The sequence below is a fragment of the Xyrauchen texanus genome, chromosome 2, assembly GCF_025860055.1.
Source record: "Xyrauchen texanus isolate HMW12.3.18 chromosome 2, RBS_HiC_50CHRs, whole genome shotgun sequence".
Taxonomy (NCBI): Eukaryota; Metazoa; Chordata; class Actinopteri; order Cypriniformes; family Catostomidae; genus Xyrauchen; species Xyrauchen texanus.
Window position 1 is genome coordinate 49,052,785 of NC_068277.1, and position 24,039 is coordinate 49,076,823.

A 24,039-nucleotide genomic window follows, 5' to 3' on the forward strand; every position below is an offset into this window, starting at 1 on the left:
TTTGGAGAGCTTGCCCCCCCATTTCTCCTGCAGTAAAGGAGAAGCCAACCTGATTTTCACAAGATCTGATGGCCATCGCTTTAATCGGCTAAATTCAAGGAGGAGCAGCTATTTTTAAGCTCTTCCTTCTGTGGCTGCTACTGGGGCTTTGATTATGACTTCTATCCGACTTTGATATCGAATTATTGTTCAGTATACTCCATGTTCAGTGTTTGTTGCTTAGAATGCATTGAAACATTGTTAGCTAAACATTTGTAAATATGTATAAATTGTGATAGTGTGGATTTTCTAATGAAATGTCTTGGATAAGCCTTGGACTTGCCAACACAAAAAGTTACCGAGCAGTCAATTAACCGGAGTGGCAGTTAGAAGATCAGAATCATAATTAATTTAAGATTTGTGTATATATATACACTCACCTAAAGGATTATTAGGAACACCTGTTCAATTTCTCATTAATGCAATTATTTAATCAACCAATCACATGGCAGTTGCTTCAATGCATTTAGGAGTGTGGTCCTGGTCAAGACAATCTCCTGAACTCCAAACTGAATGTCAGAATGGGAAAGAAAGGTGATTTAAGCAATTTTGAGCGTGGCATGGTTGTTGGTGCCAGACGGGCCGGTCTGAGTATTTCACAATCTGCTCAGTTACTGGGATTTTCACGCACAACCATTTCTAGGGTTTACAAAGAATGGTGTGAAAAGGGAAAAACATCCAGTATGCGGCAGTCCTGTGGGCGAAAATGCCTTGTTGATGCTAGAGGTCAGAGGAGAATGGGCCGACTGATTCAAGCTGATAGAAGAGCAACTTTGCCTGAAATAACCACTCGTTACAACCGAGGTATGCAGCAAAGCATTTGTGAAGCCACAACACGCACAACCTTGAGGCGGATGGGCTACATCAGCAGAAGACCCCACTGGGTACCACTCATCTCCACTACAAATAGGAAAAAGAGGCTACAATTTGCAAGAGCTCACCAAAATTGGACCGTTGAAGACTGGAAAAATGTTGCCTGGTCTGATGAGTCTCGATTTCTGTTGAGACATTCAGATGGTAGAGTCAGAATTTGGCGTAAACAGAATGAGAACATGGATCCATCATGCCTTGTTACCACTGTGCAGGCTGGTGGTGGTGGTGTAATGGTGTGGGGGATGTTTTCTTGGTACACTTTAGGCCCCTTAGTGCCAATTGGGCATCGTTTTAAATGCCACGGCCTACCTGAGCATTGTTTCTGACCATGTCCATCCCTTTATGGCCACCATGTACCCATCCTCTGATGGCTACTTCCAGCAGGATAATGCACCATGTCACAAAGCTCAAATCATTTCAAATTGGTTTCTTGAACATGACAATGAGTTCACTGTACTAAAATGGCCCCCACAGTCACCAGATCACAACCCAATAGAGCATCTTTGGGATGTGGTGGAACGGGAGCTTCGTGCCCTGGATGTGCATCCCACAAATCTCCATCAACTGCAAGATGCTATCCTATCAATATGGGCCAACATTTCTAAAGAATGCTTTCAGCACCTTGTTGAATCAATGCCACGTAGAATTAAGGCAGTTCTGAAGGCTGAAAGGGGTCAAACACAGTATTAGTATGTGTTCCTAATAATCCTTTAGGTGAGTGTGTGTGTGTGTGTATATATATATATATATATATATACAGATATGCTTCTCTGTCTTTAAGTTCTAAGGGAAGAGTCATTCTGATGTACTTGTATGTCTTCTCTGTGATTTTTAGTTGTGTGTATTGGGCTTATTTTATACAGTTACAGTAACCTATAGAGGCTCATTAATGCATGCTACGTCTTCCAGTATCCAGATTCCTGTTACCTGATTCCTTCAATTCTCAGTTACTCTTTCATCTCCCTGCCTACACTGCTATTTAACTCTGCAGATGATTAGCCTAATTGGGCTATTTCTTTAACTGGCCTCTTAATCCAGTTTGCCTGGGCTGACCGATCGAGTGGATATTGGTCAAGGGTCCGATAGCCTCCAGCAAAACCATTTACAAAACCTGAAGCCTACGCTAATCTACTGGTCGTAAGACACAGTTTTCAGGGCCATGGAGCCGCCCTGTCTCTCCTCTGTCCTCATGTAATTGGCTCTCTGCCAACAGACTAGTGGAACTGTCAGGTTCATGGGTTCTATACCGGGTGTTTTGTCAAGTTAAGCCCATACGTTTTTTTACAGGGGAGCTGACAGAGATCAGACAGATGGTTTAATGAGGCTCGAGCCGGCCACTATCGTAGCCCCCCTTCGCCCTTCCTCTCTCATCCCTCACTCTCCTGGGTCCGCTGCTCCTTTAATTGGGGACGTGTCCCTGGATGTGTGTGGATGTGCCCTGGGGCTGTGATCAGGCCTGGTCAATAGCAGTTCAACATGAGCAGGAGGAGAGGGAATCACTAGGTCAGGCTGATTGGATCGATTTCTCCTTGGACTTCACTGGGCTGCTGGCATTTTCACATCAATAACTGCACAATTGTGTTTAGTAAAGAGAGGAGAGCGCAGAAAAACTCTGAGCGGTCTTTCTATAATCAGAGTTCTCATTGTGTCATTCTGTTGTGCCACATATAATGTTCATTCATGGGTCACGCAATATCTTTCATTTTTTTATGTGGTTGATATTCTTGGATTAGATTTCTGTAGTCTAATTGGAAAATTGTGTCAGTTATTGCATCACCAGGTCCTCACGAAATCTGCGCCTGCAGATTTGAACATAATTATTTTGTACTCAATATATTTGGGGGTAATCTGTTTGTACCTTTTGCTAGCAATAAGACTGTATATTCTCAGCTGTATTTAATTATACCATGTTTAAATCCATCACGCAGAATTCTGCATATTTTGGCCCCATATCAGTGCAGTAAAAAAAAGAAAGCGTTTCACGTTTCTGGTCATCACGTGAACATAACCTTTTTTTTTTCTCAACCTCAAATGATCTCCTGTGTTTTTGCAGTCTACTCTGCGGCCGGACGTGGGGTTGGCCAGCCCAGGGCCCGTCACCACTTCTGGAAAGTCACCCACTCCGTTCTACTCTTTCACCGGCTCCAATCCACGAAGACGCTCCCTTCAGGACTCTGCTTCACTGGGTCAGTGTCTGTCTGATGCCCTCAGAGCGCAACAGTGTCTGCTCACTTATTTAGCCGTCTGGGTTCCGGAAGTATTTTTCCCATTCATTTTTCCAAAGGCTTGTCATAAAATCCTCAATAAACAAGTTGTAAGCTATGAACCAAAGAAACCAGCCCTTAGGTGAATCCTCACAAACTTTGTTTTGATGCAAAAAACATATTTGAAAATTGGGAAAAAGACAAAGGTACAAGAATGTACTTACCGTTTTTCACGAGGGCACAAACTACAATTTCATGAAGTATTGCAAATGAAAAAATTATGGGAATATATTAAACTATTGATTGTAGGTTGTTGATTATAAGTATAGAAACAATATATTTTATGCTTATTGCAAAATATTCTGATGTGTACAAATGTAAGTGGTTTAACACACTGTTGCGCTCTATGGCCCCCAGGGGGTCAAAAGTCTGAGGGTCTATTTGCATGGGTTGTCTGCGCACGATTAGCGCCCGATTCACTAGAGAAATTATGCATATTAGGCAATGGTGCATACACGGCCACAAAATCACTGCTGAATGGAATTTGCATGCACAGTTCAGATATTGTGGGGTGATTCTATACGCTATATTGTGGAGAATGCTGCAGACCACACATCATTGTGATCCAGACACCTGAATCATCTTTTAAACCTGCTGAAAGTGCACTCTTCTCCATCATTTTTTCATTTTAAAGAGTTACTGCTGATATGTTGTCAACATTGTCAACAGTTGACAATGTTCACAAACATCGTTTTTAAATCAAATACATTTTACCGCCTACATTCATTTGCGGTAATAGCATGATCTAAATTAAACTTGGCAATTTTTCTGAATGAAGCAAATTCTACAATGAGCCTAATTTACATAGAAAAGAGGCGTGTTTGCGTGGAAAGGAATGACAATTGCTTAATTTAAGTACTCAAGACACAGCGCAAATTCAGTGCTGATTGCGCCTACTAAAATAGATTGCGGGTGGTTAGTGAATATGACACAGGTTTTTGCACATGCAAAATTGGCACAACTGTTTAGTGAATCTGCCCCAATTTTTAAGTTTATTGCTAAATATTCTGATATATACAAATATACAAAGTTGTTAAGGGTGAAGAGAGACCGACTCGATCTGCGTCATTCACAGTACGTCATGGGAGTAGGAGGTCACTCCTGCACTCTTTTCGCGGGCTTTATTGGCCGCAGTTCTCTGATTGGTAAAGCTATCTGTACTGGACCATGGGTAATGTAGTTGTTCACCTGGAATTCCGGTATCAAACATAATTATTATTTTTTTAATTATTAGGTTGAAATGATGCAGTCTAATGGCTTAAATGGAAGCAAATAGGATCAATAAACAACCTTGTTGATCTGTCTTTAAAGGTTTAGAAGTTATCGTTGACAGTCAATTTTCTATTTAAATATTGAATGGGATTCTTACTTCCGGAACCAGAATGTTGCGCTCAATAGGCCTCCAGGGAGTCCACTTGTGAAAATGGTAATTCCCTAATTCATTACAAATGAAAGGATCAGCACAACAATCAAAGTGTGAAAAGTTTAATTGAAAAGTTTCAATGATAGCATGAACTCAAGCTGGCATGGACTGACCTGACGATCCATCTTATCCCAGTATGATTTGAAAATTATGCAAAAAACATCTTGTGTGCTGCAACACATGCAAGGAAATGAAATCTTTTGTACAAAGATGTTAACATATTACATTGACTTTGTTATTTCCTATCAAATTGCTTATTTTTTTAGTGACCTGCAAATTCTTAAGTTTCATATTGATTTTATGTCATAACATTAATTTGTTTAAAATTTTTCAAACCCCTAAATCTTTGTTTATTTCCAGGTTTAAAAGCGATTTTTGAATCCCAGATTTCCCAGTGTGGACTTTTGAATATATATATATATATATATATATATATATATATATATATATATATATATTCTGTATATAATTTTACCACTTGTTTCTTCACCCTGATTGTATGATTTCCTGCAGCACTAGTTGAATGTTCTTGTGTTTGTCTTTGTGAACCTATAATCAAAGAGACATCTGACCGAGTGCCAATGCATGCGTGTTTATTCTTTCCTTCCCCTCACTTGTCTGAAAGTTGTTTTTTGTATTATCTTTACAGATCCTCTGCAAACAAAGAAAGTGCGCAAGGTCCCTCCTGGCCTGCCTTCATCTGTGAGTACAGCATCATTTCATCTTCCTGCCTTTGGTTTGCTTTAAAAATAGATGCTAACACGCACAGAAACACACAAACCTGTTTAATGAAAGCTGTTGGTGTGCCGACACACTTTTTTGGAATACACATCATTTTGTCTCATCACAGTCGTCCTTTTGACATGGTGCCAGTATGCATGTCGAGCTCATGCACACAGGAGGCTGAAATCAACTCTGTTGTGTTTGTGAACCCAGCATTCGGAATGTGGCGGATGTAGGTGCCCGGTAACGATGGATGATTGATTTATGCCCCTCCCCCCTTCTCCCATGGGAACAAGGGCTCAGAGACACGAGCTGTCATGCCACATCTCCACCACAGCTCTTTTGATGTTTAATTAGTCATTATGTAGCCAGAACAGGAGGACAGGCAGAGATTAATAACAGAGAATTGAGGGAAAATTTCCATGGGCGATAATCCCAGTGGAGCTCCAGACATTAGGATGCAGAGGAAGTGTGGAGCTCAGCTTGACTCCGCCTGTGACCCCCACTCCCCCCTCCACCACTTCCCATCATAACAGTATGCAAAAATCACACATTTGAACATGCATTGTGGAAAAACTTTGGGCAGCCTCCTCTTGTATTCGCCCACAAATCGCAATGCCGTTTGCAGTTGAACGCAGGCGTTAATACGTCAGGATTCTGATTCTTCCTGCAGAACAAAACAAGGCCTTTGAGAGGCGCGTGGCAGCAGGATTAGTCTTTGTGAGCTTTCAATAATCGCACCGCAAGCAGCCGAGAAATCTAGCATGACTTGATCGAGCGAGACCTGAATAAGAAGTTTTGTCTTTAAATTTGTGTTTGAATCGTAGTTGGTCTGGAACAGAGTCGCTCCAGCAAGACAGGACTCTAGGGAAACGGGGAGCGCTGTACTTTTCACTGCTTATGCAAGAGACGGAGAAGGTGGGGTGTTATGGGGGTTGAGGAGAGATTGGTAGCCTTGCGGAGTACATCTCTTTGTTGTGTAAATGGAGAAGGGCTTTTATTTGTCAGTACTTAACACATGGCCGCAGGTGCACTTGTGTACCTCATAACTCAAAGTAGCTCAATTCAGTGCAGGGAAGAGCCGTGACAGTGCAAGCCAGGAATATGGCACTCTACATTTGTAAGAAAGAGTGTCCACTGCTGGTTGTCTTCTAGATCACGCTCGCAACAGCTGCAGCTCTCAATCTGTGTGTGTGAGTGTCAGTGTGGATCTTTAGCAGATAATACAGTGGGGTTATGGGGGATTGTGACAGGCATCAATCGTGATCATTGGACGTTGGGGAGCTCGATGCAAGACTGCTGGGGCAGCTGTGTGCGTTTGTGGGTGTATGTGTGTGTGCACATGTGGTCTGCAGGGTACCTGTACAGTGGGCTTGCAGCTGCAGATGCCTCTGAAAGCTTTTGCTTGTGTAAGCAGACGAGCCCCACTAGAGGCCCGTAGAGCTGCTTGATAAACAAAATGAACACAATGCTTCCCATCATCAGACCCTCCACAGGGAATACAACCCCCAACTCACCTAAAAATACTTTAACTATTTACCTCTTACCAGCTCATCACTTTTTTTTAAACGCAACACGGCTGATGGATCGACATAGTTTACGTACGGATGTAAATATTTATGAAATAATATCCGCTCTGCATTCGAGCTGCGAGGGTGCCCTTTAGACAGTAAAGCAACGAAAAAGACATGGCAGCAGATTGAGAACGTACAAATGTTTATAACCTTGTTTGATTTGTGTACTTGCTGTTTTGGGAAGCGGAGGGAACTGCTTGACTTTCTTTCTTCTGACTGCACTGTATGATTTTATAAAAGTATTGTTTTTCTCTTATCTTTTTATTTATTTCAATTCATTTTATATTCAACTTTTTATTTCTTTGTATTGACATTTTTAATTCCTTTAGTTTTAATGTATGTTTTATTTTAAAATTTTCTTTGATATGTCAATGAAAAGCACTTTGAATTACCATTGTGGATGAAATGTTATAAATAATAAAAATATAAATAAACTTGCATTACCTTTTGGAACACTAAAGAATGTTAGGCAGCATGTTAGGAACTGAGAGAGTCTCAATCATCATTCTCTTTGCTTTAACAGAAAAAAGATTCTTCAAGATTTTTCTTTTTGTGTTCCACTGAAGTAAGGCCATGTCCACACTTAATGTAGCTACGTTTATGTCTCTCATCCACACAAGAAAAGCGTTTTCCTCTTCCAAAATGTTGCCATTTCAAAGGCTTCATCCACACTAATGCATGCTCGTTTGAAAACCGATTCAATTGGCTACGTTTACGTTAGGGTTGCAACGGTATGAGATTTTCTCGGTACAATAACCATCTAAGAAAATATCACTGTGTTCGGTATTGCACAATTACTATTATCAGTTCCATTGACACTTTTTAGCTGAAAAAAATTCTCCCTTTTTAAAATAAATTGAATAAATAAGAAAGCTACTAATAACATGTTATGTAACTAAAGCATGTTAGTTTACATGCTAGCATATATAACGGTGGCCAGCTGATAGATAGCATGTTAAATGAACTACTAAATGAAAAATAACATCAGCTGTGTGAGCTTTGAAGTAATGTCCAATGATTATTAATAATAGGTATTATAGTAGGTGTGCAACAGCACAGCCAGATTGCTCCTGTCTGTACCTTTATCTCAGTGGTTCTTGACTGTATTTGCTTCAGGACAGATTTTACATTGGAAATCAAGTGGTGACCCACCATATTAAAAACGTAACCTGTATTTAATGTATCCTGGGTCGCATTTCCTTTTATATTGCATAGTTTAAAACTACAACTGCCACTGTTGATATAAAATGAGGTCTAATAGATTCTACCTTTTAGATTATTTCACATGAAAGTGTAACATTTTGTCAAAATATAACTAGGGATGCACCGATCCGATACCTGAATCGGTATCAAAGCCACTTGAAGATGTGTGATAGACGTACATAAGTAAATGTAGTATGCACAGTGCCAGTGCGTCAGTGAATGCTCTGTTTATACACACACACACACACACACACACACACACACGGCTATTTTTAGCCTTCACGGCAGTGTGCAACATTTCAATGCTACTCACGAACAACACCTCAGATGTAGATGCTCAATAGTTCGGTTCACTTATAATATGCATTTAGAATGGCACCAGAGGAGCATTTTACCAGAATTTGAATAAGTGAATTAAACTACTGTGAACATACCTACAAACAGACACACATACAGTACTCCCTGGAGAGTTCAGAATGTCAAAATAAAAGCGTGAGGGTTATAAAAGTTAAAATTGCACGATTGAGATATATATTACTGTTGTAATAGGTTTGTGTTTCTTTACATATAATAGCTATTCTAAACTGATTATGAAAAAAACAAAAATGTCAGCTATCGGATCGGAAGAGAAAAAGTGGTATCGTTGCATCCCTAAATATAACAGTTACTTTTACTCATGTAAAATCGTGAAACTATTTTGTAAAGGTAATGATGTTTAATGAAATAAAAGATTTGCGCATAGCACAGTGTTGCTCTTTTCCTCCTCAGTGCTGTTTGGCATGTCAGGGCTGCCTACAGTTTGAGAAGTTTGACTTGACTTCCTCCGTAACGCTTAAACTAGAAAAGTCTCACTAGAATTGAAATTGGTCACATCAGTTTTGAGGTCTGTGCACCACAGTATCGAGGGAAGCCCGGTTGTTTTACTTGCGTGTCAGAGAGCAGAGAAGGTTCTTTTACACTTGTGTGATAGTACAGATGATAAGCCTTTAGCTGATCACCATGTCCTTTCACCGAGACAAATTCCTTGTATGTGTAAGCATACTTGGCAATAAAGCTGATTCTGATTGCGAGATTATCATTAAATTTGCCTCAGCAGACCTAAATTGGCTATCACTTGGACGGCTGCCGAAATATTTTCAATGGGAGAACAGTGGCATTGATCTTTCCCTGCTTTCCACGACCCAGTCCGAAAAGACCTGCGACCCAACAGTTGAGAAACACTGCTTTAACTCACACACAATCACTTATTTCAGACCCCTCGCCTTGCTTATGACAATTTCTCCACTGCATGTATGTGTGGGGCAAGTTGACAAGTCTGACAGGCAGTCGAGGAGGAAAGGAGATGCACACGCGCAGGTGAGATTCTCCGTCCGGTTGCATTTTTTTTCTCAATACCGTAGATAAGCAAATGTACATGGTATGAAAACCGTCAATTTTCATACCGTGGTATACGTGGAACCGGTATACCGCTGCGACCCAAGTTTATGTCTCTCATACAAACTACTACTGCTTTATCCTCCACCAAAAATTTAGAAAGGCTGCGTTCACACTAATGCATGCGTGAGATAAAATATCTCCCTTTTTCTCCCCAATTTGGAATGCCCAAGTCCTCATGGTGGCGTAGTGCCTCAATCCGGGTGGCGGAGGATGAATCTCAGTCCATGCATCTTATCACGTGGCTTGTTGAGCGTGTTACCGTGGAGACATAGCGTGTGTGGAGGCTTCACACTATTCTCCGCGGCATCCATGCACAACTCGCCATGCGCCCCACCGAGAGCGAACCACACTAGAGTGACCAGGAGGAGGTTATCCCATGTGACTCTACCCTCCCTAGCAACCAGAGACGTTGCAACAGGGTAGGCAAACCAGGCTATTGCCTGGGGCCCCGAGCTGGAAGGGGGCCCCCCTCAAAGATGGCTGACAACATGAAACCCCCTTAAATTAATTGATGGTACAAGACACTGCAATGACATGTCCAGAACCCCATGATACAAGCTTGCTGTCAAAGTTTTCGCATGGATGAATGATTAATGTGCCTTATGGGGGGGGTGTTTCTGGGGGTCCCTTCTGCCTGGGGACCCCAGAGTCTCTAGAAATGCCCCTGCTAGCAACCAGGCCAATTTTGGTTTCTTAGGAGACCTGACTGGATTCACTCAGCACCCCTGGATTCAAATTTGCGACTTTACTCGCTGAGGTACCCAGGCCCCCTCGTTTGAAAACACAATAATGTAGCTATGTTTATGTCTCTCATCCAAACTAGAAGGGCTTTTTCCTCCACCAAAAATGTAGTGTTTCTAAGTCTACGTTCACACTAATGCATGCTCGTTTGGATACGCATTCATTTAGCTATGTTTACATCTCTCATCCAAACTAGAATGTCTTTTTCCTCCACCAAAAATATAGCATTTCTAAGGCTGTTCGCACTAATGCATGCTCGTTTGAGTGTGACGATAGGAAACTGAAATTATTATTTTTTTTAAATGGAAACGGATTATATGACTCAAGGTTGTCTCCTTTGATATTTTGAGTCAGCGACCGATCCAGGACGAGAAGTTTCAGATCTTACGACCAACAGTTGTATAGTTTGTGCACTCCTGCGTCATGCCCCGACAAGCCACAGATCCTACGACAGCTCTATATCTAGACTAGTCTTGTCGTCAGGTGTGCGCCCTGTCCCGATGAGCAAGAGACCAACAATGAACCCAAGCCAATGAAACATAGAGAGAGCGCAAGAGGAGAACAAGGTATTGGGAAGCAAGAGACAAAAAAGTATTGAAAAATAAAATAACCGTCCGATCTGAACATTTTTAAAAGAAAATACATGTTCATGCAAAAGATCTTCATGAAATTCTTATGTGTGTCTGATATCAACAGGGACACTGATATGAGAAGCATGCACATCATAAGCTCAGTATACAGATATTTCACACAAAGTACAATGTTACAGATGGCCACCATGAGATGATGATCACATGACACAGTGATGCAGACTCATTGAGTCAAACTGCACTCATTCTAAAATCATGTCTCCATGCTATGCAAACCTTTAGTCATTGTTGTGTTTGTATGGCTAATTAGTTTTTTATGTACAATTATTATGTTTTATTTGTTTATAGAGGCTTTTGGACACATGGAGACATTTTCTCAGATACAGTTTCAGAGCCACCTTATTTACTCCCTGAGATATGTCAAACATTTTTGGCTCAATTTGTTTTGTGATTTTTCAGGAGTTTCTTAGAGAGTCTCAGAATGTATCATAATCAATATCATTACAAGAAAAGATACCAAACGCTTGACCCTCTTTTTTTTTTTTTGTCGAGTTATAAGCCTTTAATTTTGGGTATGCCACTGCAACAGGAAATCTTTAAAATCAACTTCAGAGCTTTAAGGGTTAAAGCAGTGACTTATGAAGGCTTAGAGAAACATTGTTGATATTTGTGTTTCGGTCACTAATCATTTCCATAAACACTTCAAGATTAGTCATGAGTAAGATTTTTATCAGGACTTAACACAAGATGCCTGGCTCAGTATCAGAGCACGCTAGTTTTTTTAGCTGCTTGTGTTTTTAGAAAAATCCGAGGGCAGATGAAGGTTAAAGCCGCAGGTCTGTGTGCTCGTTTAGGCTTCGACTCGCTGCTATGAGTGTGGTAGACGTGTGGTTGGCGCGTACGTCTGCAGCTATGCTTTCAGGCAGCTGTGTGGGCACCTGTGCTGTACAACCCTAGCTTGTTTGACAGCCGCTTCATATGTAGGGAAAAAGAAAGAATCAGAGGCGGACAAACCGCCCCATGACTTTGGGCAAGTAACTGCATCTTGTGGAAAAATTATACTTGGCTAAGAGCCTGGAGCTGCAGCCTGTGTGTGTAAATAGCCAGGCTTTTTTTAAACACCCTTGTCATGGGCACGACTGTTTGATGTGACACTGCTTGTGCCGGAGTGCCAATGTTCAGCCCAGAAGAGATGAATTGAGGAGAGAGAGTAAGCAGTAGAGGAAGAGAGGCAAGGAGATGAAGCAGCAGGGAGCACTCGCCTTCCTTTAGGGCCTTTTGCATGTGAGAACTCTGGCTGTGAATGACAAAAAAGATTGTCATTTGCTCTTGACAGATCGCTAAGGCATCTTTGCTTGGGCACAAGTTGCAGCAATGAAACGAGCACGGAGAGTGAGAGAGTAAGAGAGAAGGTTATGATCTACCATGGCGACCCAGACACGAGACTGCCGCCCAAAGCCACAATGCTACTTTAGTAACGCCAAGACTGAAGCTTGTCGCCCTTTGATGTTTTAAGTCTGTGAGTAGTCTGCCCAAGATCTTGTCACAGGCAAGAACTAGTCCCATACACTACTACTGATTTAAAATCTAGGTGTATGCACTGTCCAGATAAACAAGAGAAAGAAGTTATTTTAATTTATTTCTTTATTCTTTTCAATCACTGGATTTTGTGTGTTTTTTTGATACTTTAACAAAATTGAATGAAATACAATCATGACAATTGAAAGTACTTTGAAATAAAAAACTGAAAAAATTGAGAGAGCAGCCTTGAACAACAACCAATGACGAGGGAGAAAAAGAGTGAAAAAGAATGACGAGGCAGTGGGAAATGGAAGCCCAAAAAAATAAATGCCATTTAATAAATCCCTCCTCCAAATTTCCTGCTGTTTTCCTTCTTTTATTCGTTGTATGTACTGTAAATCACTGCAAAATCTGCAAAAGACTGCCCTTCTTCCATGTTGTTTGGCTTTGCATAGTCTACAAATTTGTATAAGAACCAATTCTGGAATCATAAGAGAATGATTTTGTAATTGACGCACCTCATGTGGGATTAGATGTGTAACCTTACCTTAACCTTACAGTAAAGCACAATGGATGTGAATGGAGCCAGTAAATAAACACTAAAAAATACACATAATATCAAAGTTATAGCCACAATGCATAAACAATATACATGTTAATATGATTTTAATTTGATAAAATTGCTTACTAACCTTATCTGTGTAAAGTTATATCCAATAGAGCTCAACATTCTTTTTCTATAGACAAATGGATTTTCAACCATTACTTCTAAACCTGTAAAGACCATGAAGTCAAGTTAAGTCAATTAAATTTTATTTGTATAGCACCTTTCACAACACACATCATTTCAAAGCAGCTTTACAGAAGATCAGCATTAACAGACGATAAAACCGCAATGTCTATAATGTCGATGAACATCGATAATATATGCTTCTGGTGCAGCCATCCGACTGGGTTGTTTCAACTTCATTGTTTGAAAATCTTGTTTGATATTGGAATTCCTGGTAAACAACTACATTACCAGAGATTATATAGCAGCGATGGGCCACTTCTATTCAAATTAATGAGAGAAATTGGAACACTCAATCAAGGAGCTCTGAATGCCCAACAGTCAACGGATGTATAAAGGAAGTCCTACCTTCTCCATTTATATACAGACATCACCTGTTAATCAACTTTAGAAAATGCATGTGCACTAGCTATAAAAGCCGGGATACATTTAGTTTTTTTACGTATCACAGAATCACAATTTGTGATCTTGTAATCTTGACCAACCGTTTTTGAGATTTTGGTCTTTCTCCATTCAAGTAGATAGGAGCTGCACGGGCATGACTGGAAATAGACTCCTGAGTGTGTTCTAAAGATGGCCAACAGTGGACTGATTTGCTTGAAAGGCTTTGTACATTACCCATGGTACAGCAGATAAAGATCCACCAATCAGAGAACTTTGGCCAACGAAGCCTGCGAAACGTGCTTAAGAGCGACGGCGCACTCCCATAACACACTGTGAATGACGTAATCGAGTCAGTGTCTCTGCACCCTTAAACTACATATCTATTTGTACATATTGGAATATTTTGCAATAGTCTTAAAATATATCATAATCAACAACCTAAAATCCCCTACATGGGATTGTAATCCATGCCCTCATTTAAGTACACAGTCTTGTACCTTTGTCTTTTTGTCCAATTTTCTAAAAAACATTTTGCCTCAAAACAAATGTTGTGATTCACCTCTGAGGTTCATGGCTTTCAACTTGAAGGATTTAATGATAATCTATGGGAAAAATTTATAGGAAAAAGACTCCTGGAATTCAGATGGTTGATAAGTGGGCGGGCGTTGTTGCGCTCTATACCGGGTAGGGCTACAACTAATGATTATTTTGATAATCGATTAATCTAACGATTATTCGACACTATAATCTAGCTTTAGCAAGTGCGGGCTTGAGGGACGAGCGTCCCTGCGACAGTGTGTGTATCAGCCGGATGCAGTTTCAGTCTCTCCCCCTTATATCAGGACATTCGCAGAACTCATAGAAGAGAAATGCCGGAGTCAGAGTTTGTAATTAATTACATGACCTGTTTCCATATTATTTGAACAGCTATAATAAAGCTATAATGCATTAAAACTGCATTTAAGATGTAACGCCTGGATGTTTCCTTTAAAGAGCTCAGACACCAATTATTCCACAATGAGAGTCCTTCTGTATTTACTTATTTGGTGTTTATGTATAATTCCCTTGTAGTTTGTGATGTACATCACCTGAAGCTGTTTGGAAGGTTTAGAGTGCATCTGGACTGTGAGATGTTTAATTCTTCTCCTCAGTCAGGTGCGAACTGCAGTGCTGCTCTCACGCATCATCATTACAGTTTAATGTGATCTCATATTGTGTTAAATGAGATCAAACGACTATACAACAATTACATTTTTTGTTGACAATTTTTTATTGTCGACGTTGTCGATAATGTCAGCTATTTGTTTCAGACCTAATACCAGGATTACAGGGTTTTGTTGTCATGACAATCAAATTGCTACATTGGATATAACACACACACTTTGGTTGTGCCAGTGTGGTCAACTAATTGACTAGTTGTCTAACAACTAACTTGTCGATTAATAGGGTCGAATACTAACAATTCATATTTTTAGCGGTGGGGGTTTAAATGAAATTTGGTAGTTTTGAACATCATTACTTTACACAGATAAGGTTGGAACATGATTAAAATCATGTTAACATGTACAGTATAATGCGGCTATTCTTTTGAAACAATGTGTATTTAGCATTTATGGACTAGCACCATTCAATGCCATTGTAAGTACCTTACTGTAACAGCAATTTTTGCTTTTTTAAATGGAGGGATGAGTTGAAATAATTTAATTTCCTTAAATGCTGTTGACTGTGATGAACTTGTAATGAACACAGAACATTCCTTGAAATGTGCACAGGGTGATGAGCTTCAGTCTTGAAGTGTGCACTTGGTTTAAATCAAACTAGCATGACTGGAGCCTGTTCATTCAGAACATACATTCTGCATTTTTGACTAGACAGCCATCTACAGGCCATGCAAGCTGATGCAGGCCGTTTTGTGTTGGTGCTTCCTCCTTTTTTGCTTACTCTCTTTGAACCCCCTGCCTCTAATCCAAGGACACAACCTGGCAGTGAAGGCCCTGTGTTGTTGGACATACCTTGGGATAAAAGGCCCCACTAAAGCCCTGTAAAATATAACAGTACTAGTTGAGGATTGATGCATAGTATAGGGGGAGTCTCCTCAACCACCATTGCAGCATCCACCTGGATGATATGACGGCAGCCATTGTGTGCCAGTACGCTGACCACTCATCAGCTATTGGTGGAGAGGAGAGTTATAGAGCCAATTAATGAATGGGGATTATTAGGAGGACATGATTGAGAAGGGCAAATGGGGGGAATTTGGCCAAAACACCCCTACTCTTTTTGAGAAGTGTCCTAGGATTTTTAATGACCCCAGAGAGTCAGGACCTCGGTTTAACATCTGAAAGATGGTATATTTTTACAGTATAGTGTCCCCCGTCACTATACTGGAGCATTAGGATCCACACAGACCACAGGGTGAGCACCCCCTACTGGCCTCCCTAATACCTCTCCCAACAGAACCCTTAGTTTTCCCCAGGAGGTCTCCCATCCAGGTACTAGCCTGTCTCAACCCTGCTTAGCTATAGTGGGCAACCAGATAAGAGCTGCAGGGTGATATGGCCATGTCACCCTGCATTTGGTTTGATATTTCTGAGAATACGTTCTTCTGCTCTTTTTCCTCTCAGTTACTACATACTGTATCTCCACACAACCCACATGCAGAGGGTGAAGTTAAGCAATAGCTATTAATAGCTCTTGATGTTCAGACATTTCACTTCCGCCTCTTGTTCCGTAATGTTTAGGCTCATTATTTCTGTCTGGGGTTTGTCCTCTAGGTCAGTAGGTCATAATCGGGCCACCAGAGGGCAGTACACTGGGTCAGCATGTGATTTGTTTGTGTTTAGTTAGCTACGCTTAGCTATACTTTATATTTAGCTAATTTTTGTCCCCAGAAGTTAGCTGAATCTGACAAAACCTCCCTTTGGGTGCATCCTCAAAGAAAATGTTTCTTTTTATTATTCTACATATACAAAAAGTTTTCTTTAAGGTGTAAGCATAGGTTTAGTGTGGAGTAATAATTATAATGTATCTTTATATAAAAACAATAGAAGTTCATGGTATGTCCCCAATTTTTGTGAGAGTTAGAGGGAATCAAATATCATTAGCACAGTATTAAAAACAATAGAAGTCAGCAGAGAGTCCCTACCTTGATAGAAAACAAATGTGTGTCTGAAAAGATATGAGCTCATCAGATAACTGATAAGATAGATGATGCTCTTGGTTTAAAAGAGTCTAATGCTGAACAGAGATGTGCCCACTGCTGGGATGAGCCTCTTTATCTGTGTTTAGGCTGCTGAAATTTACAACAGACATTAGAGCCATAAATAATGTAGCCCAAAATCAGCTTCTAACATCTGTGCCTTTCATCTACAGTTAAACGAATGGAGAGAACTATGTGTCATATTAGCAGGATTTCATATTGCTTGTAAATAAACTTCATATGTATTTTGTGTAAATGTGCGTGTTGTTTGCTCTCAACTGTGGTCCCTTAAAGAGCGTGCTCTGTCAACAATCAGAGCTGATTATCTTAAGATGTGCAGTGTGTAAAGTACAGTTAATCTAAGATGGACTGGCTTCATTTACCTGGCTTGAGCTGAGCCTGCACGTGAGCCCCAGAAGCAGCAGTTGTAGGTCAGCAGACAGTAAATGTCACGCGACACTGTGGCTATTGCTGTAGGTGCAAACCGGGTAACTGGGTGAGCTGCTTTTGTTTTGCTTGATGTCGGGTATGCTGTGATTGGATTGAGGCCCTGTTGCTTGCCTAGTGCGTTGGCCCAGACAAGCAGGGAGCCTTCAACACCTAAAGCTCTCGTTTGGACTCTTATGAAAGGAGCTTGGTGGATTTATCATGTCTGGAGGAGATCCTTGCTAAATACCACTGTTATTCTAATGCAATGTTCACATCGTCTTTTCTATGTTTTGTCTCCTCTCTGTCCTCAGGCAGGGAAACATTAATCATCACAAGCACAAAACAGGATGCTCATAAGCCCCTGAGACTCATGAAGAGAGATTTTCCTCCTAATGTGTTGTTATGAATGGCCTTATTGAAACGTAAAGATGTTAAATTAGGTTCTATGGGCAGAGATGAGCTTTCTGAATGTTTATTATTTGCGGACGTGGGATGCGTGTGGGGAGTGTCTAGTTTCCAGCTTGAATAGTTGGACAGACTGTCTGCAGTAGCAGTTCCAGTTAAACTGCATAATCCACACTCAGTCGGTACAGGTGAATAGCAGACCTCCTGTGTCTTCAGAACTGGGTCAGTTTAAGGCTGTTTCCAACACTTCTGAAATATAGTGCAAAAAGACTACATTTTATATATAGTATACACTTATTTGGATTGGGATTTTGGACCATTGAAAAATAGCTGTGGGTGAGGTTACTCAAATAGGGTACTAGAACTAGAGCTCAATTCGTAGGCCAACACAGATGGCTAATTAGCCTCTGTTTCCCTCATACATTTCAAATAGGGTTTTAGAATAGAGGTTTTTGATTCATATATGAGTAAAATCAGGACTGTTGCTTACATTACTTGAAGAAATGTTTCTATTTTGTTCTATAACATAATTTCAAACGTCAAATGTGAATTTTTAACCCATTGTGTGCTTTAAAAAGGTAAATTGCTAACAAGTTTCTATGTAAGGACTTTCAATGGTTCTCTGCTTAAAGCAATATTCACCCAAAAATTGTAATTCTCTCATCATTTACTCACCCTCATGCCATCCCAGATGTGTATGACTTTCATTCTTCTGCAGAACACAAACAAAGATTTTTAGAAGAATATTTCAGCTATGTAGGTCCATACAATGCAAGTGAAAGATGGCCACATTTTGAAGCTCCAAAAAGTGTGTAAATACAACATTAAGATTCCAAAGGTTAAAACGAAATCTTCAGAAGCGATATATTAGGTGTATGTGAGAAACAGACCAATATTGAAGTCCTTTTTACTATAAATCTCCACTTTCACTTCCGCATTCTTTTGTTTTTGGCGATTCATTTTCTTTGTGCATATTGCCACCTAAGTGTGAGTGAGTGTATGTCTGTCTATGTGTGGCCCTGCGATGGACTGGCGACCTGTCCAGGGTGTCCCCCGCCTTTCGCCCAATGTTAGCTGGAATAGGCTCCAGCCCCCTGCGACCCTGTACACAGGATAAGCGGTTGACGATGGATGGATGGATGGATGGATATTGCCACCTACTGGGCAGGAAGGAGAGTTTATAGGGGGAAAAAGGAATATTGATCTGCTTCTCACCCACACCTATCATATCAGGTCTGAAAACATTGATTAAACCACTGGAGTAGTATGGGTTACTTTTATGTTCTGTGCTTTTTGGACCTTCAAAGTTCTGGCCACCATCCACTTGAATTGTATGGACCAACAGAGTTGAAATATTCTTCTACAATATTAAAGAAAGTCATACTCATCTGAGATGGCATAAGGGGAGTAAATGAAGAGAGAAATTTCTTTTTTGCTTGAACTATCCTTTTAAATCACACGTCATTAGTCAAACAAAAGTGAGTTAACGTGCCTGACAGATGAATTTCTAAGGCAACCTATGGCTTGAAAATGCTATAGATGCCAAAGACAGAAAAAATGTCTTTTTAACATCTCTTTTGCAATTGCAAATGTTTTGGACCAGTGTCAGAGATTAACTTTTTTCCATTAAGGGGCAGGATAGAAATGTGTTTTCTAATCATATTTAAGAAAAAAATTATAAATAAATAATCACATTTATTAGCAAATTATCTTTCTGAGTACTTGTATATTATGTTTTGATGCAATAATAATTATAGGCCTAGAATATTATATAAAAAATATATAAATCAGATGTTGCATATAAAACACAAAAGAACTCATTAAGGTGGCTTTTTTTTTTTTGACCCCACAGTTTATTTCGGCACCATTTTTGCCAAGAACCCTTATTCATTTCTGACCCTGGTTTGGACAAACATTTTGATTTAAAATAATGAATCACATTATGCCTATCTAGGACTAATTGTTTATGTTTATGTCCAAAGAAACTGTTCAAACTCACCCCTGATTGGTTATTTGTATAGCTGTAATCATAATGAAGGGATGTGTGGCAGCTGTGTGGAAGTCTTCTCATCAACCCAACGAGAACAAAACAAACATATGTTTACGAACTTGCCGGACATGTGTCCGTGATTTGTGATCATTCATCTCTTTCATGTGTTTTTTTTTTTTTTCTTCGTCGCAGCAGTACATTCTTTATCTGTTATTTGTTTTATGCAGCTTTCGAGTGTTCTTCTTTTAGGGCCATCTCTCTTAAAGAATCGACTTCAAACGGTTCCAGGTTTAAAGTGGTACCAGCCTGTCGATCTCAACCACCTTTGACACATTTGAAAGAGTCTCACTCAGAGAAGAAAAGAGAATAAATAATAATAGCATTAGAGGAAAAAGAAAAATAAACTATAGGTTTCTGCGAAGTCTTTCATCTTTCTATAACAATAATGTTGTGAATGGACGAATGGGGGCTTTGTTTAGGCTGGGAAACCTGCAGTGACGGACATGAAAAGCCAGGGAGTGGAGCGAGCCCGAGTGGGCTTTAAAGAGAACGGCAGCTCTACAGGTCAGCGTCTTCACAGCGCAAGGACAACCTATGCCTCTCCATCCCTATCTCTTTTTGCACTCTTGTCCATTCATTCTCAAAAATGTGTCCAGCCTTTACTTTTACCCGTCTTCCACTTCTAATTCCAACCCCCATTTCCCTTCATTTTCAATTTCCTTTCACTCATTCTCTTCCCCTCCCCCCAAGTCCGGCTGTTATTTGGGTTGTGTACCCTACTTCTCCCCCTGGACTGTGGGTAAGAGGCCCAGAAAGGAGAGCTGGTACAATAACAGAAAGAGAGAGAAGAGGACATGCGAGGAAGTGGTGTGTCATTGCACAGTGCTTGACGTCAGGCTCAGCCTCTTTGCAGCTGTTGGATGTGCTCAACTGTCACTGTTAAAAAACAGCCACAGGTCCAAACACTCACCGCAAGTATTGGTGGAGGGCAAACAAGTGTGCCGACCAAAACGTAAAACTCAAACATACGTACATAACTAATCAAGGAACTTGGTCAGGGTACACACATTTTTTATTTTACAGAAATTAAAACAATTCTGTCAGAGATAGAAGTACAGTCTGTGGAATATTTTTTTATAATTTGGTTTCAAGAAAACGGAAAATACATCTTTCCCGAAAGTTTCAAGTGGATAAAAACCTCTGGAAAATTGGATCTGAATTGTCGCAACATTAGCTAGGTTTCTATCCAAGTTGCGAATTTAATGTATGTGGAAAAACCCATAATATCGCAAAAACTATGTTCAAATAAAGCATTGTTTCCATCCCATGTGTTCAAAAGAACAAAATCGTCTCTTCCCTGAGAAATTGTAGTCACTGTAAATTACTCACCGTTTAGAGCACACAGACAAAACACTGTAAAGAACTTCGTCTCATATCTGGGAATGACAGCGCTTCATACAGTTCTGGGAACTGACCTGTGTGTGTGTGTGTGTGTGTGTGTGTGTGTGTGTGTGTGTGTGTGTGTGTGTGTGTGTGTGTGTGTGTGTGTGTGTGTGTGTGTGTGTGTGTGTGTGTGTGTGTGTGTATTCCTCCTTCCTTATGTCTTTTCCATGCAGATCTAAAATAAATTTGTGTCAATAAACCTGCTCTTCGGCACAGTTCAAGTTTATAATTTGACTTATTTACTCCGCAAACTGTATACAGGCCTTGAATTTTCTAGACACCATTTCAGGATGACCAGAGCAACATTTCAGATGTGATAATTGGTCTGCTGGTTAGTTCAGTTATGAAAACATTACTTTTTTTATGCGCATCTAGAATTCCTAATAAATTCAATGGGGAGTTTATTGGTAAAAGTGTTTCCATCATAGCTTATGAGTATTTCTACTGGACGAATAAAAAATATATCCACTTCAAGTGAGCGTATACGTTTTTGATGTGCATTTTATAGAATTTATTCACATCTTGGTGTTTCCATCCAACCGTTTTTATGCGATATCCCAAAATGCGCATAAAATGCGTGGTTGGAAACCCAGCTATTGAGAATACAACACGTACTTGTGCTGTGTTATAAATTGCGGCCTGACACATTTTGGAATGCAACTACGCATGAAATCGAGCTCACGTAGCTAGAAGCATCTGCGTTTACTTACGCAGTGAATGTTTGGCATTCTGCCTATCTCCTTTTGTTCCTTATGGGGGAAAAAAGTCATGCGGTTTTCAGGGTGAGTGAATGATGGCACATTGAACAGACTGTATCACAGCCCTGTTTTCATTTACATAAAATGATATACAGTCTATCAAAAAATACAAACTGCTTTTTATTGTGTTCAGAATAATCCTCTTTTTTTATAAGTGTGATTATTCAGACACTGAGGAAATCCTCTCCGTACCCTCAATCTCAACATATTCAATAAAAAGCCATAATCACAAGAAAACCAAAAGAATACTCCGCTCAGGATTTAGACCTGTGTTGCAAGTGTTTCTTTGTGAAGGCATGTATCTTAACCCCATTTATATAAATGATATTTCTGTTCAGGATGAGAAAGAATTTATAACAGTCAACAGGGTCAAAGTAGCCTCCCTTCCAATGTTTTGATTGGTCCCGTTTTGCACGAAAAAAATCAACAATTCAAATTTTCTTTCCTTCTCTCTTTTTTTTTGAAGTACAAGTCAATCCACTTACTCATTTGTTTTCCACCCCTCCCTCTCGCATTATCCTCCATCTCCCCCTACTTATGAGGCTTTAGGGAGCAGAACTCTGGCTATTGGTCACTCTACCTCCCATAAGCCACCCCTCACTGCCGGCCGAGATGGTACAGTCCTGCTTTGCATAAGTTGTCTGTGAGTAGATCCATGTGTAAGGGGCCAGGACTGAAGGAATTAGTCCCTTGTGCAGCGGGTGGATGTATATGTAGGGAGCGGGTTAGCGAAAAGAGTTCCACTCTATCAGGCTCCACGTCTTCTCCAGTATCGCTGAGGCTTTTATCATGTATTGCGCCTACCCTGTGCCTGGAATGGGCAGCAACTCTCTAATGTATTACTACAACGGAAAATCGGTGAGTGCTTTTTCTCTCTGGAGGAAGTATGTGTGTGTAAAGTAAACATATTTTAATGTGCACGATGGGCTGTGTCGGGTTTAATGGAGTAGCAAGCCGTGTCCGTTCAGTGTCCTGAAACTGTTGAGTGGGGTTGAGGATCTCGTTGGTCCCAAGTGTGTGTGTGTGTGTGTGTGTGTGTGTGTGTGTGTGGGACTGCTGGATGTGTTTCCATTACCTCAGTCTGAGCTAGGTTAACATTTACTTTCATTTGCCTTTTAAAATGTGTACATTGTGACCCAGATAAAGTGCCTATTTTAGCTGATGCAGAAATGTTTAAAACAAATGAGTCATTCTGTTTTTTCGAGCGAAAGTGACAGATCCAGTCTGTCAGTTTGTTATCTTGATAAAAACACAGCTCTGCGTTTGCATACTGATCACAAAAAATATGCCATCACAGACTTTTTTCTGCATGTTGACTGTGTTGTTGGTAGTTGTGTGACTGATGCTGGTGGGTTCTGAGCGGCTGCTTTGCTGAGTGCTGAGACAGGCTCACAATAATAACAAGTGGGAGTCTGGGAATGATTAAGGAAGAGAGTCTGTCTATTGAGGTTTGACTTTCTTGTTTGCAGATTGAGCTCAGTGCAGCAACATCGCTGTTCCTCCATCTGTTTTTAATCAGCCAAGCATTCTTCTCGCTATACAGGAATCCTGATGGGACTCCTAAACCTCTCCACCACAGGCTCTTTGATTTCTGAGCGCCTCTTTCAATGCCTGTTTGCCCGTCTGTACACGGGTGTCCATGTGAGCGCTTGTGTGTATGTGTGTGTGGGCTGAACCTTTGTCAGGTGCCTGTTGATTGGATTGGTGGTTCGGGTTTATAAGACAAGGCTGTGACTTGAATCTGAATGATTGAAGAGGGTTTGTTTTTTGTGTATGTGACAGAAGTTCCATTTGGGGTCATTCTCAAAGATAAAAATGATTCATAAATAAAATGATGTTATTCGGTGGAAATATTAGGAATTTTTTTAATTGGATTTACAAGCCAGGAAAAGTCATGTAAATTAATACAAAAAAATATGGAATAGTTATAGTAATGTATATAGTGGATATAATTATGCAGGAGCTCTAAAACTAATTATAAACTAAAAAATTATCTTTGAGTACAATTTTTATAAAATAATTTTTACAAATTCTTGTCCAGTGATCATGAACTGGAATTGGACAAGTCATGGAAATGTATTGGTCAAAAGATGGGAATGTGATTATTTATAAATATTTTTTTTATTTTCTTCATAAATTTGTATGTATGTATTTATTTATTAATGTCATGTTTTTATTTAGCAGTGCTTTGCTCTATATTTAATGTTTTCATACATATGTATTATGGTATTATTAATTATTTAATTTAAAAAT

General features: G+C 40.0%; 1 protein-coding gene across 4 annotated transcripts in view; it reads left to right on the forward strand.

Moving 5' to 3' along the window:
* The window catches only part of LOC127656308 (transcription factor 12-like), a 149,227-nt gene that overhangs the window by 91,565 nt on the left and 33,623 nt on the right, over positions 1-24,039 (forward strand). For 2 of the 4 annotated variants that reach the window (XM_052144579.1, XM_052144584.1), the window contains exons 7-8: positions 2,966-3,098; positions 5,249-5,301. In XM_052144579.1, the coding sequence (XP_052000539.1) occupies positions 2,966-3,098; positions 5,249-5,301 (186 nt within the window). Of the gene's footprint in view, positions 1-2,965; positions 3,099-5,248; positions 5,302-22,358; positions 22,645-24,039 lie in introns of those variants that run through there. The other 2 variants (XM_052144594.1, XM_052144603.1) reach the window with 2 other exon arrangements.